This window comes from Typopeltis vanoorti, chromosome 11 (assembly GCF_054136105.1).
Source record: "Typopeltis vanoorti isolate ZY-2024b chromosome 11, IOZ_Tvanoo_1.0, whole genome shotgun sequence".
NCBI classification, from domain to species: Eukaryota; Metazoa; Arthropoda; class Arachnida; order Uropygi; family Thelyphonidae; genus Typopeltis; species Typopeltis vanoorti.
This window is the reverse complement of record NC_143559.1, coordinates 126,225,544-126,242,587: the sequence shown is the minus strand read 5'-3', so window position 1 is coordinate 126,242,587 and position 17,044 is coordinate 126,225,544. Positions and strand designations below refer to the sequence as shown.

At 33.4% G+C, this 17,044-nt stretch overlaps 1 protein-coding gene across 3 annotated transcripts in view; it reads left to right on the top strand.

Annotated features, from left to right (window-relative positions):
- su(w[a]) (suppressor of white-apricot) overlaps positions 1-17,044 on the top strand; it is a 224,604-nt gene that overhangs the window by 147,978 nt on the left and 59,582 nt on the right. For all 3 annotated transcript variants that reach the window (XM_090400460.1, XM_090400459.1, XM_090400461.1), the window contains exon 9: positions 7,738-8,097. In XM_090400460.1, coding sequence (XP_090256586.1) covers positions 7,738-8,097 — 360 coding nt within the window. The remainder of the gene's footprint in view (positions 1-7,737; positions 8,098-17,044) is intronic.

Here is a 17,044-nt window from a genome sequence, read left to right as displayed (position 1 = left end):
GTCTTGATGAAACAGTCCTTTTTATGAGCTTTTGGTTTGTAGTTCAATCTTCCTAATGTTCTATCATATGCCATTATTGGTGTTTGGTTCAGGACACAAGCTACATGACTCGACATTACACAAAAGTAAGATGAATCTAAATGCTTTGTTAATTATTTACTCTAGCATGACCTCTGGTGGAAAAAAAATTAAATAAAAATATTACTAAAAATATATACAAAAATAAAAATTAATTCACAAAATAAAATATATTTTTTATCATCATCATCATCATCATCATCATCAAATTCCTGCCATGTACCCTCAAGGGGTGTACAGGATATGACAGTACTACATGAAAAAATTACATCATTACTAACTTCCTATCTACAATTTTCCTCCAAATCAGTCTGTTACTTGTCAAGACTCCAATATTATCATTATCAGATCTTATATTTCTATCGTCTAAGGCACTTTGTACCGTATCAATCCACCTATATCTTGGTCTTCCTCTGGGTCGTTTTCCTGCCAACCTGGCAGAGAACACTTGTTTTGCTAATCTTTCCTCTCCCATTCTATTTAAGTGACCATACCATCTGAGATTAGCTCTGCTAACACATTCCTGGATGCTGACAATGTCAAGTTCTTTCCTAATATCCTCATTTTTAATATGATATTGCCATTGATGCCATCTGTTCACGCCTCTAATCTTTCTCAGGACTCTCATATCTGCGGTCTCTAGTCTTTGGTCAAGTGTTTTACTTCTGACCCAGCTCTCAGATCAATAAGTTAAAATTGGTTTGAACACAGTCTTGTATACAGCTAATTTAGTGTTCCGACTAATTTCTTTCTTATTCCATATGAATTTATTCAATTGACTTCCCACCATACCAGCTTTGCTGATTCTGTTGTCTATTTCTATATTTAATTTACCATCTTCAGAAAAATCGTGCCTAAATAGCTGAAATGTTTTACTTGTTCCACAGGTTCTCCATTCACAACTCAGTTGACATTTTCAATGATTCTGCCTATTTTCATTGTCTTTGTCTTTTTATTGCTGACCTTCATACCATATCTATTACAACTGCTATTCAATTTAGTCAGAGAATCTTGCAGACTTGTAGCGGATTTATTTATCAAGGATTATTACATTAAAAAATTTCCACCAGAGGTGAGAGGTAAATGATTAACTAAGCATTTAGGTTTATCTTTTGTGAGTGTAATCATGTAGCTTATGTAGGTATTCTACCTACACAAGCTATATGATTACACTACACAAATGATGACCTCAATTATTTTCTTAGTGGCAAGCCTTAAAGAAAACACTGATTGATTCAGCCAGAGAGGCATGTGGTGAGATTGTCAACAAGGATAGAAAAATCAGAACTCCATAGTGGACACAGGAAGTTATTTTCAGGAAGAAAGTATATCAAAAGTTCCTGGCAAATAATAAAGCTTTTGCTGTGAGAGAATACAGAGTCAAATGTAAGAAAGCTAACCACCGTGTAAACCTAGCTAAACAAAAGCCATGGGAGGGCTTTGGCAAGAACATAGAAAATAAATATCAAGAAAGTGGTAAGGTATTCTGGAGGTTGTTGAAGAAGCTTAGAAATGGAGGAAAGAGTGCTGTAAAAGGAGTTAGAGATGATAAAGGTGACATGAGAAAAAGATATCCTTGAAGTATGGAGTAATTACTTCGAAAAATTGCTAAATGAAACAAAAAGTGATAGCACAGTGGTAAAAAACACTCAGCAGGCATACAGTCAGGAATACATATCCATACTTGAGGTAGAAAAAAGCCATCAAAGGCTTGAAATATGGAAAGGCAGCAGGAGTAGATGATATTCGACTAGAAATGCTGAAGTATGGTGGTATAAAAGTCTTACAGTGGCTGCACTGCATAGTTCAGAATGCCTGGACAGAGGGAATTCCTGATGATTGGAGTAGATCTCTCATAGTACCCATATATCAAAAGGAAAATAAAACTGAATGTGAGAATTACAGAGGTATTTCCCTACTGAGTGTTCCTGGCAAGATCTATGCAAGTATACTTGAGAAACGGTTGAGAAGAATTGTGAAAGAAAGGCTTGGTGAAGAACAACCCGGATTCAGGTCAAATAGAGGCTGTCAGAATCAGATCTTCCCTTTACAACAAATAGTTGAGGAATCATGGGAATATAACAAAGATGTGTATTTATGTTTTGTCGATCTGGAAAAGGCATTTGACAAGGTGCCAAGAGAGAAGTTATTCACTACGCTACAGTTATAAGAATGGGGCATTATATCAAGCAATACTTAGTCTTTATTTGAATTGTAAGTCGGCAGTTAAAATTGAAGGAAGTACAGGAAGATGGTTTAATGTTAAATCTGGAGTGAGACAAGGATGTAAATTATCCCCTCTGTTATTCATTATCTATATGGATCACATTATGAAGGAAAGTGGTATTAAACGAGATATCAAAATTGGAGATGTTAATGTCAGCTCTTTGCTTTATGTGGACAATGTTATACTTCTAAATAAATTCGCTACAAGTCTGCAAGATTCCCTGACTAAATAGAATAACTGTTGTAATAGATATGGTATGAAGGTCAGCAATAAAAAGACAATGAAAATAGGCAAAATCATTGAAAACGTCAACTGTGTTGTGAACGGAGAACCTGTGGAACTAGTAAAACATTTCAGTTACTTAGGCACGATTTTTACTGAAGATGGTAAATTAAATATAGAAATAGACAACAGAATCAGCAAAGCTGGTATGGTGGGAAGTCAATTGAATAAATTCATATGGAATAAGACAAAAATTAGTCGGAACACTATATTAGCTGTATACAAGACAGTGTTCAGACCAATTTTAACTTATGGATATGAGAGCTGGGTCAGAAGTAAAACACCTGAACAAAGACTAGAGATCGCAGATATCAGAGTCCTGAAAAAGATTAGAGACGTGAACAGTTGGCATCAATGGCAATATGAGGATATTAGGAAAGAACTTGACATTGTCAGCATCCAGGAATGCATTAGCAGAGCTAATCTCAGGTGGTATGGTCACTTAAACAGAATGGGCGAGAAAAGATTATCAAAACAAGTGTTCTCTACCAGGTTGGCAGGAAAATGACCCAGAGGAAGACCAAGATATAGGTGGATTGATACGGTACAAAGTGACTTAGATGATAGAAATATAAGATCTGATAATGTTGGAGTCTTGACAAGTAACAGACTAATTTGGAGGAAAATTGTAGATAGGAAGTTAGTAATAATGTTAATTTTTCATGTAGTACTATCATATCCTGTACATGCCTTGAGGGTACATGGCATGAATTTGATGATGAATTATTTTCTTAATTATAAGTAATTACTTCAACACACATGTTTTTGTCTCATAAATTCTTCACTATAAATCTGACCACCGTGTAACCTTAAAAGAAATTATTTTTCTACTATGGGGTTGATTCTTATCTTTAATATTTTGGCATATATATGATAAATTGTATTTAATAAATTTAATTCTCTGTAGTTGTCAGTTATTCTTACTTCCTTTTTTTTAAAAATGAGAATCAGTTACATGGTTCCAGCCATTGAGTATTCTTTCAGTAATATATATTTTATTTCAGTAATATATATATATTGGTGGTGAAATTTATTTCTTTTATATATTCTCCTGGTGATTTTTGATTTCTTTTAATACTTCATTTAATTCTTCTGCTGTAATGTTATTTGGGAAACTATTATCAGTTATATTTTCTAAAAATCTTTTAAATAGTAATTCTAACTGCTTATTTCCTTTCCAGCTTTTATAATAATTTTATCCATTGTTGGTCATCTGTCTTTCTAATATTTGTTATTTCTTTTGTTTTTTTCTGTAACAATAAAGTTAGTTCACTTTATAGATTTTGGACTACAGTTTATATATGTTTTTCTGATTTATTAATAAAATTATCCCAACTTTTTCTATGAAGTTTTCTTGTCTCTATTTTTGCTATTACTCTTTTCCTCTTATATTCTGTTTTCTCTTCCAGTTTTCTTGAGGTAAGCCCTTTAATTCTTGATTTCATCATTCCATATTCAGAGTCCTTGTTTTGTTTTCCATTTTTTTCCCCTTTTTTTTTCGTTAGTCCTTTAAAACAAGTAGCATGCTTCAGTTATTTAGGCAAAACTTTAAACAAAAATAACCACTGAAACCAGTTTTTAACTATGAATTCCTGAGAGTTTTGTGAAACAAAACATTTGATCAAAAATTAGAGATCATAGGTATGAAAGTTAAAGAAAATTTTAAAAAAATGAACAGATGGCAATGGCAATTTGGGATTTAGCTGACCAAATTGTATTCTTATTGGTTAAACCAAAATAAAAAATGATGTACAACATGACAGAATTTCATGCCAGCTGGGGCGTCTCCCGGTTAAACAAGGCTCCCGTTGTTTTTGCCAGTGACAGGGAACTAGGGCGAACAGCAAAAAGTCAGCTACTGGAACAAATCTGAAAACACCCCAACCCAACATCACCAATGTTAAAGATCGGTACTCAACATAAGAAGCCTGAATGGCAAAGAAATGGAGCTAGCTGAGGGAATTAGATAAGTACCAGATCGACATAATAGGGGTGACTGAAACAAAAAAGACCAAAACTGGTGAGATCTTTCTGAGCAATAAATACAAAATGTTATATTCAGGCAATGACAATCAACGAAAAGAAGGAGTAGCCATAGTATTCAACACAAAATACGAGGCTAATCTTCTTGAATGGCAGTCAGTGTCAAGTAGAGTAATGTGGGAAAATATGAGAATGAGGAACTGGACAATGAGACTTATTTGTGCCTATGGTCCCACAGAAGGTTCTACTAAGGTAGAAGTGGAAGAATTTTTTGAGGCTTTAGAAAAAGCAACTGACACAATGAAAACGGAAAAGTTGGTCCTTGTTGGGGATCTAAATGGCAGAGTAGGAAATGATTGTGAGACATACAAAAATATTTTGGAAAAATTTGGAGAAAAGAGCAAAGCTAATAATAATGGCAAATATTTGTTGGATTTCTGCTCAGGACATGGACTGGTTATTACTAACACCATTTTCCAACATAAAAATGTGCACAAATTCACATGGAGAGAAGAGGCAAGGAATAAGAAAAGTCTCATTGACTATGTTATTGTTCATAGTGATGTTTTCTCCCTTGTACAGGACACCAGAGTGTACAGAGGATTTGAAATTGGAAGTGATCACTATTTAGTCTTGATCAAGATAAAATTGAATTTCATATTGAAAAGAATAACATGTAAGAAAGTTTTTAAGTGAATAAAAGTTGAGCAGCTCTCAGATGTGAACTCCAGACTAAAATACACAAAGATTATTGAAGAAAAAATGAAAGAGTTTGAGAACAGAACCAAACCTTGGAGATTCAGTGGAAAGCCTTGAAAAAAGCCCTTATTGATTCAGCTAGAGAGGTATGTGGTGAAGTTGTCTGCAAGGATAGAAAAATCAGAACTCCATGGTGGACAGAGGAAGTTAAAGAGGCAGTTAAGGAAAAGAAGAGTGCCTATCAAAAGTTCTTGGCAAATAAGTCAGCTTGTGCTCTTAGAGAATACAGAGACAAATGCAAGAATGCTAAACACTGTGTAAAACTAGCTAAACAAAATTTTCATTGTCTTTGTCTTTTTATTGCTGACCTTCATACCATATCTATTACAACAGCTATTCAATTTAGTCAGAGAATCTTGCAGACTTGTAGCGAATTTATTTAGAAGTATAACATAGTCTGCATAAAGCAAAGAGCTGACATTCACATCTCCAATTTTGATATCATGTTTAATACCACTTTCCTTCATAATGTGATCCATATAGATAATGAATAACAGAAGGGATAATGTACATCCTTGTCTCACACCAGATTTAACATTAAACCATCTTCCTGTACTTCCTTCAATTCTAACTGCTGACTTACAACTCAAATAAAGACTAAGTATTGCTTGATATAATGCCCCATTGACACCATATAACTGCAGTGTATTGAATTGCTTATCTCTTGGCACCTTGTCATATGCCTTTTCCAAATCGACAAAACTTAAATACAGATCTTTGTTGTATTCCCATGCTTTCTCGACTATTTGTCGTAAAGTGAAGATCTGATCCTGACAGCCTCTATTTGGCCTGAATCCAGCTTGTTCTTCACCAAGCTTTTCTTCTACAATTCTTCTCAATCGTTTCTCAAGTATACTTGCATAGATCTTGCCAGGAACACTCAGTAGGGAAATACCTCTGTAATTCTCACATTCAGTTTTATTTCCCTTTTTATATATGGGTACTATGAGAGCTCTACTCCAATCATCGGGAATTTGTCCCTCTGTCCAGGCTTTCTGAACTATGCAGTGCAGCCACTGTAAGACTTTTATACCACCATACTTCAGCATTTCTGGTCGAATATCATCTACTCCTGCTGCCTTTCCACATTTCAAGCCTTTGATGGCATTTTCTACTTCAAGTATGGATATGTATTCCTGACTGCATGCCTGGTCAGCGTTTTTTATCACTGTGCTGTCATCACTGCTTGTTTCATTTAGCAGTTTTTCAAGGATATCTTTTTCTCCTGTTTTCATGTCACCTTTATCATTTCTAACTCCTTTTACAGCACTCTTTCCTCTATTCCTAAGCCTCTTCAACAACCTCCAGAATATTTTGCCACCTTCTTGATATTTATTTTCTATATTCTTGCCAAAGTCCTCCCATGACTTTTGTTTAGCTAGTTTTATACACTGTTTAGCTTTCTTACATTTGTCTCTGTATTCTGTAAGAGTAAAAGCTGACTTATTTGCCAGGAACTTTTGATATGCTTTCTTCTTTTCCTTCACTGCCTCTTTAACTTCCTGTGTCCACCAGGGAGTTCTGATTTTTTTTATCCTTGCACACAACCTCACCACATGCCTCTCTGTCAGAATCAATCAATGTTTTCTTCAGAGTTTGCCACTGAATCTCCAAGGTTTGATTCCTGTTCTCAAAGTCTTTCATTTTCTTTTCAATAATCTTTCTGTATTTTAGTCTACAGTTCACATCTGAAAGCTGCTCAACTTTTATGTGCTTTAAAACTTTAGAACTTTTTTTTTTAGAACTTTCTTACATGTTACTCTTTTCAATATGAAATTCAATTTTATCCTCCTCAAGACTAAATAGTGATCACTTTCGATTTCAAATCCTCTGTACACTCTGGTGTCACTTAAATTTGACATGAATACTATTCATGTCAAATTGCATTAGAATGCAATTTGACATGAATAGTATTCGAGGATTTATGAGCACAACTAATCTTATATAGTAATGGTCTTGTAAACAGAATGGGAAAGAAATAATTTTCAAAATAGGTATTTGATGGCATGAAAAAAAGCCTAGAGGATGGTGTGTAAATGAATTAGTTCATTTAATAGTTCTTTAAATATGCAGATCTGATATCAGAAACCTGACAAATAACAGATTTTGAAGAAAATTGTTAAAGGAGACCAGTTATAATGTAAACTTAATTATGTAGTACTATAACTTCTGCTTCTCAGGAAGATATAATATAATCATTACTTTGCACGATACTCAAACTCTCATTGGATATAAGGAGGATAGGTAAACTATGTTTAGCTTCTATAATATATTGAGTTATTCAACATGGAATGTATGTTCCATAGAATTGCAGCTTTTCATGATATGATTAATAAAATAAATTAATGTTACTTGATTATATTCTCATATATTTTTTATTTGTTTTTATTATTTTCATTATCATTTAGGTGATAAAAGATTTGATTTTCTCCATCCATGGAATGAATACTATCCATATTATATGTATAAGAGAACTGCATCTATAGTACATAAACAGTCATCAGAAATTTCTCAGCCTTCCTCACCAACTGAACATACTGATCCAGTGTTACAAGAACAAGAAATGGAAACTACAGATCCTATTCTAGAAGAAATAGTAATACCTGTGCAACAGAAGGAAGAAGAGGAAGATGAAGAACAGCAGCAAACTGAGGAAGAAAAAGATTTGGTAGAACAAGGGAATCAAGATGATGATGATGATGATGAGAAAGCAGTAACACCAAAGTCAACACCACCATTACCACCTGCTGCAGCAAAACCATTAAAAGGTAAATCAGTTATTCTGTTATTTCTTAATAGTGCCGACTGAACAAGATCCATTAATGATATGGCTGTTCAGACCAAGCATTAATGCATCAGTGCTTGGTTGGTTGGTACAAACCAGTCATCTGGCTGCTATTTCAAATATATCACAAATAATATTGTCTTTGTGGTAGACATCATTGTTTCTTTTGCATATTCCTTAACTTTAAAATAATCAACAGTTTTATAGCATATTTGTCAGTGATGCCTCATTCACAGTGTAGCTAGCTGAGAAGACGATTCAACATACTCTGCCACTCATATGTGAGGGTTCTGTAGTAGTAATCATCATCATCAACAATGAAGATTGTTGTACAGATTGCATACCTAGCTAGATTGGTTGGCAGAGTTGGTCCAAATCACATCACACATGGATGTTTGTTGAGTGTCTTTAGGTAGAAGATGAATTTCATTGCTTCTTTGAGACCAATACTACCCTGCTTATTTTGGAGGCCTTGAGCTGACTTGAAAAAGTTGCATGTTTGATCTGTGGATCAAACTATTTAACCCTTAGTCCATACATAGTACTGATGCACTGTAGGTTTACAACCTTTTGTTGGCAAGCTTTCTGTAGCATAAGTAAAAAGAAAAGTTCATATAATTTGCTTCATGATTGAAATGCTTAGAAGTGTAATTGTCATACTAACTTGTATGTCGAAACAGTTTCAAAACTACAATGTATATCTTGTGTGTTCATTATCATTAATAAGGGTTTAGTGAATTTGCCTTGGTTGAGGTTTGTGATTTTAAATGAATTGCCTATACTTAACAGAGTTAATGATGCTAATGCTAATAAGTTCCTTGAGGCAAGTTTGATAAAACTGGAGAAATTATGATTGAGTTGTAGAATAATGATTCCCAGCCTAAAAGTAATTGTAAGTAATAATGGACATTTTGTTATCTAAAGAGTTATATAATTTCTATCTAAAATTTAATGTAACTTTGAGATGTTGTATTCATTATGTCTTTTAAAAAAAAGTGTCTCACATGCCTAAAATATTTCTGAAATTACATCTTCATATGCTATTTTTTCAGTATAGTTGTTGTTGGGTTGAGTTTCAATCATGATGCAGGTTTTCATTCATTTTATTACAAATAAAGTTTTTAACTCAAATGCATAATATTTACCTGAATATAGATGTCAATATTAGAAGTATTATCAGAGTTAGTTTTATTATTATTACAGAATACATTAAAACCCCGAAGTTACACGGTAGGTGGGACCAACAAAAAGCGCGTAAGTCGAATTCGCTTAACTCGGGGTATAATTTTGCATGTAATTTATATGTACAAACATACAATTGGGACCAAAGGTTTACAAAAACACCTATATTTTTTAAGAAATATAATCATAATTGTAGTTTTTCATACATAAAAAAAAAAAGTTATTTCAATATCGATGGTTTCATGAAATCTAATAGATTCATATGACGGCATAATGCCTTTTTCTTGTCACACAAAATTTCTTCATAGCAAGCTAATGATTTTTTTATTCCTCGCCTTTTGCCTTATGGCTACAGTTTGTTCCTCGTTAGAATCTGTGTCCTCCAAAATCTGTAAACCTTTCTTTTATCATTGTTCTTACTGTGGATTCCTGTAGATCGAACTTCTTTGCTAGCTCACAAATTTTTATTCCGCCTTCAAAATCCTTAATAATGTTGTTTTGTTTCCAAAGTCAATGTTTTTCTTTTCTTGCTAGCTGTAGAAGAATCAGACTTGCTTCTTTTGGATGACATTATTATTTTTTGTGATAAAATTTTTATCAAGAACATAACATTAAACAATAGCAAGGTTTGTAGACTATAAAAATCATGTATGAATGGAGACTGCACGAAACACATCAGTGCTTGTTCACAGCATGTGCGACACTGGCGAATGCGGCCGGCGCCTGAAAGATACGACTAGTGGTGAGGCGTGAAGCGTGACGTGAATATGTATGTATAAGAAACTGCGTAACTCCGGATTCGCGTAAGTCAGCGTATGATTGTACTGGTAATGACCCGTACACAGTACTATGTTACAATAGTCGTTTGCGCCATTGAATTTGGGGGGGGGCTCTTTATTACTAGTGTTGCAGATATCAATTCTATTGCGTATATGTCTCTATGTTGAATAGACGCGTTGTAGTTATGGGTTCCACATTCGTAATAACAAACTAAGCCTTATATCGCATTTTCTTTTATGATTTTCTTACTTAACTTAATCTTTAGGGCCACCAGAAGATTATCCATTCCCTAAATCCTATATATTATCCTTATTACTCAAACAAATTTATTTTTTGCTGCGCCAGCTTGAGCATTAAAGTTAGGGGAGAGACTCTAGCTTTAGGTTAACTATAGAATCACAGGTGTTACTAGCAATATAATTAAATTCCTAGAAACTCGGAATCTCTGGCATAATCTTATTCTTGTTTGCAGTCGTGCCCTTACTTTCACTTGGGGTATTCCCGCGCACTCACACTTACTCAGGTTCGATTTTTATGAAGGGTCAGTCAACATGATCAGATACACATAAATTTAAAGAATCAAACATTTATTAAATCCAATTGATTTAATAAATGTTTACACAAATTAAATTGATTATCAAATTCTAAAGAAAATTCATTACCTCTCATTCACTCTCTCAGTCATTAATCAATTTCAGTATTCTACCTTAAAGTATCAGCAATTCTATGTCTCAATATCTCAGTACATAATACACTTACGATTACAATTCATTATTAGCACTAAGTTCAGAATACAAGCAAAATTTCAATAACTCAGAACATGTTACTCTTAAAGTTTACAATTTACTTTATACATAAAATTCAGATTATCAGTAAAACTCATTAACTCAGCATACATTTCATTTAAATTTACAATTCATTTTTCTCTCTAAGGCACACTCTTCGAATTCTCTTAGAACAATCAATACAGAATCTTTATCCGGTTGAAAGTTCGTCTCAAGAAAACGTAATCATTTATATTCAGATCTGAACTTTTCACTCTTTCCTGTAATACAATCTTAAATTCCACTCTCTTAAATATAAGTCAATCTCAAAAGGCTAGAATAAGTGAGAGTACTTATCTAATTCTTTTGTCTTCGGTTCTTGCTGTCCTTTGTTTTCGAATCTGGATTTCTCGATACCAATGCCACGTGGTTTACACGTGCTCGTTGGGCTGGACGCTAGTCTCCTGCCTAGATTTTACGTAGTATGGACTTCTACTACGGCCTGCGATTTTATCTTGCCGATTCTACTACGGTGGCATACTGCACTCTGTCGTAAGTCAGCCCTCAAATATGGGAGCTGAGCCGCGATGATTTCTCGAAGCACTCGGAGAGAAATTTCAGGAACAAGAAAAAATGGGGGGGGGGGATTTCCTTCCGTGTTACGGGTTATATACCATCTTCAAGAGCACCACCTTTTCGCATTTGAAATTTTCAACCGCTTCACCATTGGTCTACGTTCTGGTGACTACGCCTATTTACATATGGGACTTCTTGGTTCAGGGAACATGTGAGTCAGCATGCTTTCTAAGACATATTGCCCTCAGGTATTTTTCTGACCTTACTGCATTTAGGGTGATCTTTGCCCTATATCGTTGAAATAGTTCGCATTCTTTCTTTGCATTATTTTGGTAATAATTCTCTCTTTTTCTGACCTATATTTATTCTAGACACCCATATATAAGTTTCAAAATTCACAAAATTATTATACAGAGAGTGTTACAAACAAGAAACACATTTTTTCTGCTAAAGGATAGGTATGTAACTTTGATTTAATGTAAATTGTTGGATTCTGGAATGGTGACATCAGAAAATTCTGAAGGTGCCAATTTCAGATCTAACAACTAACATACTATAGGTTGATTAATCCACTTCTTGTGTATGGGCTCAACATAAGAAAAAAAATTATACTGAATTGCGATTTCATTGTGGCCATTCTGAATACCTGAAACCAAGGACTCTGTGAGAACAATAAATGAAAACTACAATTGCAGGATTTACTCATAGATGTATTGTAAAGATAAACTAAACTTCTAAATCAGGGGTCGGCAGACCACGGGCCACATGCAGCCAAAACTTACATATTTGGCGGCCCCATAAAAGGTTGACAATACTTACATGGCATGTGGCCCATTGTTGAATTATTTAAATAATACATTTTATAATATGAACAATAAATTTAAAATAATTTTATACATATACATCATGATATCGCCGTGCAACTTGCACGAATCAACCTTGTGACGAGTGGGTATAACAAAGGTGACTTCATCCGACGACGACAGAGATTTTGGTGCACTTTTGCAGTCGCGTTTCTGTGTCTGTCTTTTAATATAATTCAACAATTCAATAACATCAACTATTGTTTTCAGAGGGTTTTTTTTTTTTTTTTTTTTTTTTTTTTTTTTTTTTTTTTTAAATTTCAAAAGTGGGTTCAAGAAAATGTAAAATGTTATGTCTGCTGAGATTAGAATCTTACATGAATAATTTTTCTGACATGATTTCTCTATTCGTTATAATGTAACCAATTTCCAGATTTTTTTCCCTCCTGCAGACTTCATGTTATATGCAGTGATTTCTTCTTTGTACTACAAGAAAAAAATCAGATAACAGGAGAAAAATATGTAGTATTTTCTTTTCCACTGGCTGAATTTACAATGTTCTTTCTTTGTGTTTTGAAGAGAAAGTGCAAATGACTTTTTTCTTACTATTTTTGCCATTATAACATCTCATATAATTATAAGAGTGACATTTTACCGTTTTTCTCCCACACGAGAAACAGAAATAAGGTAGTAATAATATCGTTGATTCTGCCAAACTTCATTGTAGCAGAAATTTTTATTACAAAACTTTGTAATATATATATATCTCCGAAACAAAAAATTTGGAACCCATATCACATCAATGTTGACTGTTGGCAAGGTGAAAATGTTCCCGTTATTATTTATATATTTCATTTAGTAACTAGGGGGCTATGCCCAACCCCCCCGTGTTCCAGTATGGTAGACCAGTTCTTCTTCAATTGTGATAACTCGAAAGGGGGTTCTGCCCCTGAATTCTGATGACTCGAATTTTGAAGACTCGACACTCAGGGTAGCCCCTGAGTTTCAAAACGTTTCGATAAACATGACATAAAAAGGCTTATTTTATATATATATATATATATATAGGGTAGATTTTATTTCATTATTTTTTATTGTTTTGATGAAATACTTTACCTGGAATACTCTTTCCAGTTTCTCTGTATCATAAAAAGAACTTAAAAATTAGCCTTCAAGATGAAAAAGAAACAGTGCATTCGGGTATCCCTCTATCAATATTTGTAGTCCTGAAAAGGACTGTTTTGATGGCCTTGAAAACAAACCTTTTTTATTTCATACTGTTCAGAATTTAAAATTCTTGAACAGCGTGGAACACCTTGAAGCAAGGGTAAACACACAAAGCAGTTTTACACTCAGGGCACCAGATTTTTTTTTCCTTTCTGATATTTTTTTTTATTACATACATAATATTTGCATGCAGGTTTTTTTTTAATTAGCCGTTGGTGGTAGATTTTCGGGATAATGGTTGGAGTTAGCAGCGTTCAACCTCAGATGTCTGGCAGGATTTCCTGTTTTTCTGCTTGCTGAAGACGGTGCATGCAGCAATGCTTTCGCAATTTCTATTCTGTATTCTAGATATGTTATGGTAGACAAACATTTTTTCTTGTACAGGAGGAAACTGTTCCAAATAACAAAATCCAAACACTTCAAAATTCAAATAACATGTCCAAACACTTTTTTGTAATATTTTTTATGCTGTTTCCTCATTACAGAGTAGAATGATAGCTGCTGATCGCACCTGTCTACTCAACCCATAGTGTCGTTGTATGCACACACACACAGCAATGGGTTTTTCTTTCTTCAAACCATGCTTCTCCACGGATTCCGTTGATGGATTGTGCAGGGAAGATAGCAGAAAAACATCTTTTTTGGCTTTCCAATGTAGTGCAAGGACTTTCCCTCACTGATAAGTTCGGATTTCCCCCTTCGATAGCTTTCCTGAAGCCAGATCTGGAGGCATATCTCGCCTTTTTGCATTTACAGTACCATAACTATCTGTACGATGCTGTAAAAGCAAATCAGCGAGTTCAGGACACATATATAGTAATTATCCATTATAATGCAAACCTTTCCCCAGTAAAGGGTCTAGTAACTGCATTACTGCACGCATCGACAAGGGGAGATCCAAATATTTATCGTGCTCGATTACAGTTTGCTTTCCCGTATAAAGTTTGAAATCCCAAAGATATCCACTTTCCGATTCGCAAAGCATAAAAAAATTTTACTCCATACTTCGATTTCTTTTTGGGAATATACTGCTTACATTTCTTCCACCTTTGAATGGCATAAGGTTTCATCGAAACCTTTGCCATTCAAAGGAAAATCATAAATTTTGTTGAGGACTGGGCAAGGATGTGTTGCCTGATCATATTCCTCATTATTCTGAAAATGCAAATACTTCATGATGAGACTGAATTGTTTTTCAGTCATAACATCACGAAACATTGGCGTGTTCTGAATCCAGTCTGTAGACCAATACATTTCGAAAGTGGGCTTTTAAAATGTATTTCGAAACTCTGGGGTTTCCACTTTCTTTATTCTGATATTGCATTTGAAGGATGACAATGATTTTAAATATTAATTTCACCTATATTCGAATATCACATAATTTCCTGATTTATAATAATCAGGAAATATGTATATTGTCTGATTTATAATTTGCTAATTTATAATAATCACTACATAGTTTCAGTATCGAAAAATTAAAGATATGTGGAACAATTACTAGAGAAAAATAACGAATTAAATAAAAACTGTACCTATGTTTCATAACAGTTTTCGGGTGTGTGATAGTAATGCGATGGGGGGGGGTTAAACTATCAGAGGCAAAATAAAGTTCAATTCTATTGTAAAAATATGGAAATGAAATTTCACATTTGATATACATATTTTGAATGATAAAAATAAGCAAATGTATCGCTTACTTTAAAAATTGGAGAATAAAATATCTGAATTATGCAGAAAATATAAATTAAATCATAACTGTTAATTTCATTTTGTAATGACCAATTATACAAGGAAACCAAGAAAGTGAAAGTACAGATTACTATACAACATGAAGAAAAAATTTAGTAATATGATTAAAGAATTTCATGTTATTCTCTATAAAGCAAAGTTGCTCAAGCGTGTCCTAAAGGAAATCTGTTAAGTATTATTCGATTTCGATGGTTTTGTACAAAAATAAAATTAATATAATCTGGAACGTCAGCAGCCGGTTTTCTTTTCTTTTTTTAAAAGAATATTTCAAATAATTATCGTGAATTAATTTCTTCGAAAACAAAGAAAAATCTTTTGTCTAGTAAGCGATCAGAAAAAAATTAGCGCAAAAAAATAAAAAATTAAATTGGTTCTCCAAGGTAAGGCAATATTTAAGTGAAGAAATTATGCAAGACCTTTATTTTGTCCAGAAATTAAAATTGTATTGTACAATAAAAAGAGAAAACAAAAATATAAATAATTTCTCTATTTTTAGTCTATCATATATAACTAAAATCCAGTTCACCAGCATAGAACAAGAAAGTCCGTTTCTTGTTATAGGCAACTGAGAGGCAGCTACGAACGGGAGATAATCCGATTAACCGTTCTCTTCAGCGTGAGGGTTTATCACACCTTCTAATGGACATGACAGTCAAATTGCACTTCTTATCCAGGTTCTTTAAACAGGTGGGCTGAATCATACCCAGATTTAGTTGGACGTCTATAGACATCCTAGCCAGTAGGGAGGTTAAACGCTTGCGGCCCGATTATTAAAAATGAAAGTTGAATGTGGCCCACGAGTCTGAAAAGGTTGCCAACCCCTGTTCTAAACTGTTGTAAAGATTAAACTAAAACAATAAATGTTTTACTGTCTCCTGACCAACAGCTTCAACAGAATGTACTAGAGAATATACAAAAAATTCAGAAAACTTCTAACAGCAGGATTTTTTTTTTTAATGTGTAACATTAATAATAAGTAAATTAGTCACATGAATTGTTACACTAGGTTTGTAGCTTGTTGTTGGTTATCATAAGTTACATAAAGATAAGCGACTTCTATAAAAGTGATCATCTTCTACATAAGCCATCAAGTCAGGTGGCCAATCCATTTCTTATTGTCCTGAGAAAACACATACAGTGAGGTCACTTTTATCTTTTAAAGTTTTAGAGTTTAACAATATGCCTATGTTAGCAGCTTCAAAGAAACTGTTAATAGAAGTTCTTAGATTTTCTAATATGGTCATCTTCTTGATGAAGCTGTTGATTAGTAAGTAGTGAATACTAGAAGTTTCATTTATTTTTTTATAATATCTCTGAGTAAATCCTGCAATTGTAGTTTTTGTTACTTATAGTCATCTTACTTTTTGATTTTAATATGCTTACATCTCTTCAGTTCTCTTAAAGTAAAATCGAGTAGAAATTATAACCACTTTTACTGCTCAAATTTTCTTTTCACCATTTTCTTTACTTCCATGTCACCAATTATCATCTAATCCTAATGCTTGGAAGTTTTAATTTTTCATTCTTGAGGTAATTATGTAAAAAACTTAACTGCTGCACAAAACAACAACAAAAGTTATCCAGATCATTCTTTGTGATTGATAGTTTTTTTTTAAAGCAACATTACCAAACACAAAATCATTTTTGTTTAGAGAAAGTACCAATTGTTTTGTATGATGTTTGATCTATTTCTGTTGGAAAAATGTATTTCTTTGATCAAAAAATAACTTGAAATTAATAGTGATAATAATGAAAATGCTTGTCATATTTTAAACATCAAGTTAATTTTTTTTTAGTTTTTTTTTTAATACTCTGAAACAGTCATCATTAAATTTATGTTAATTTTCTT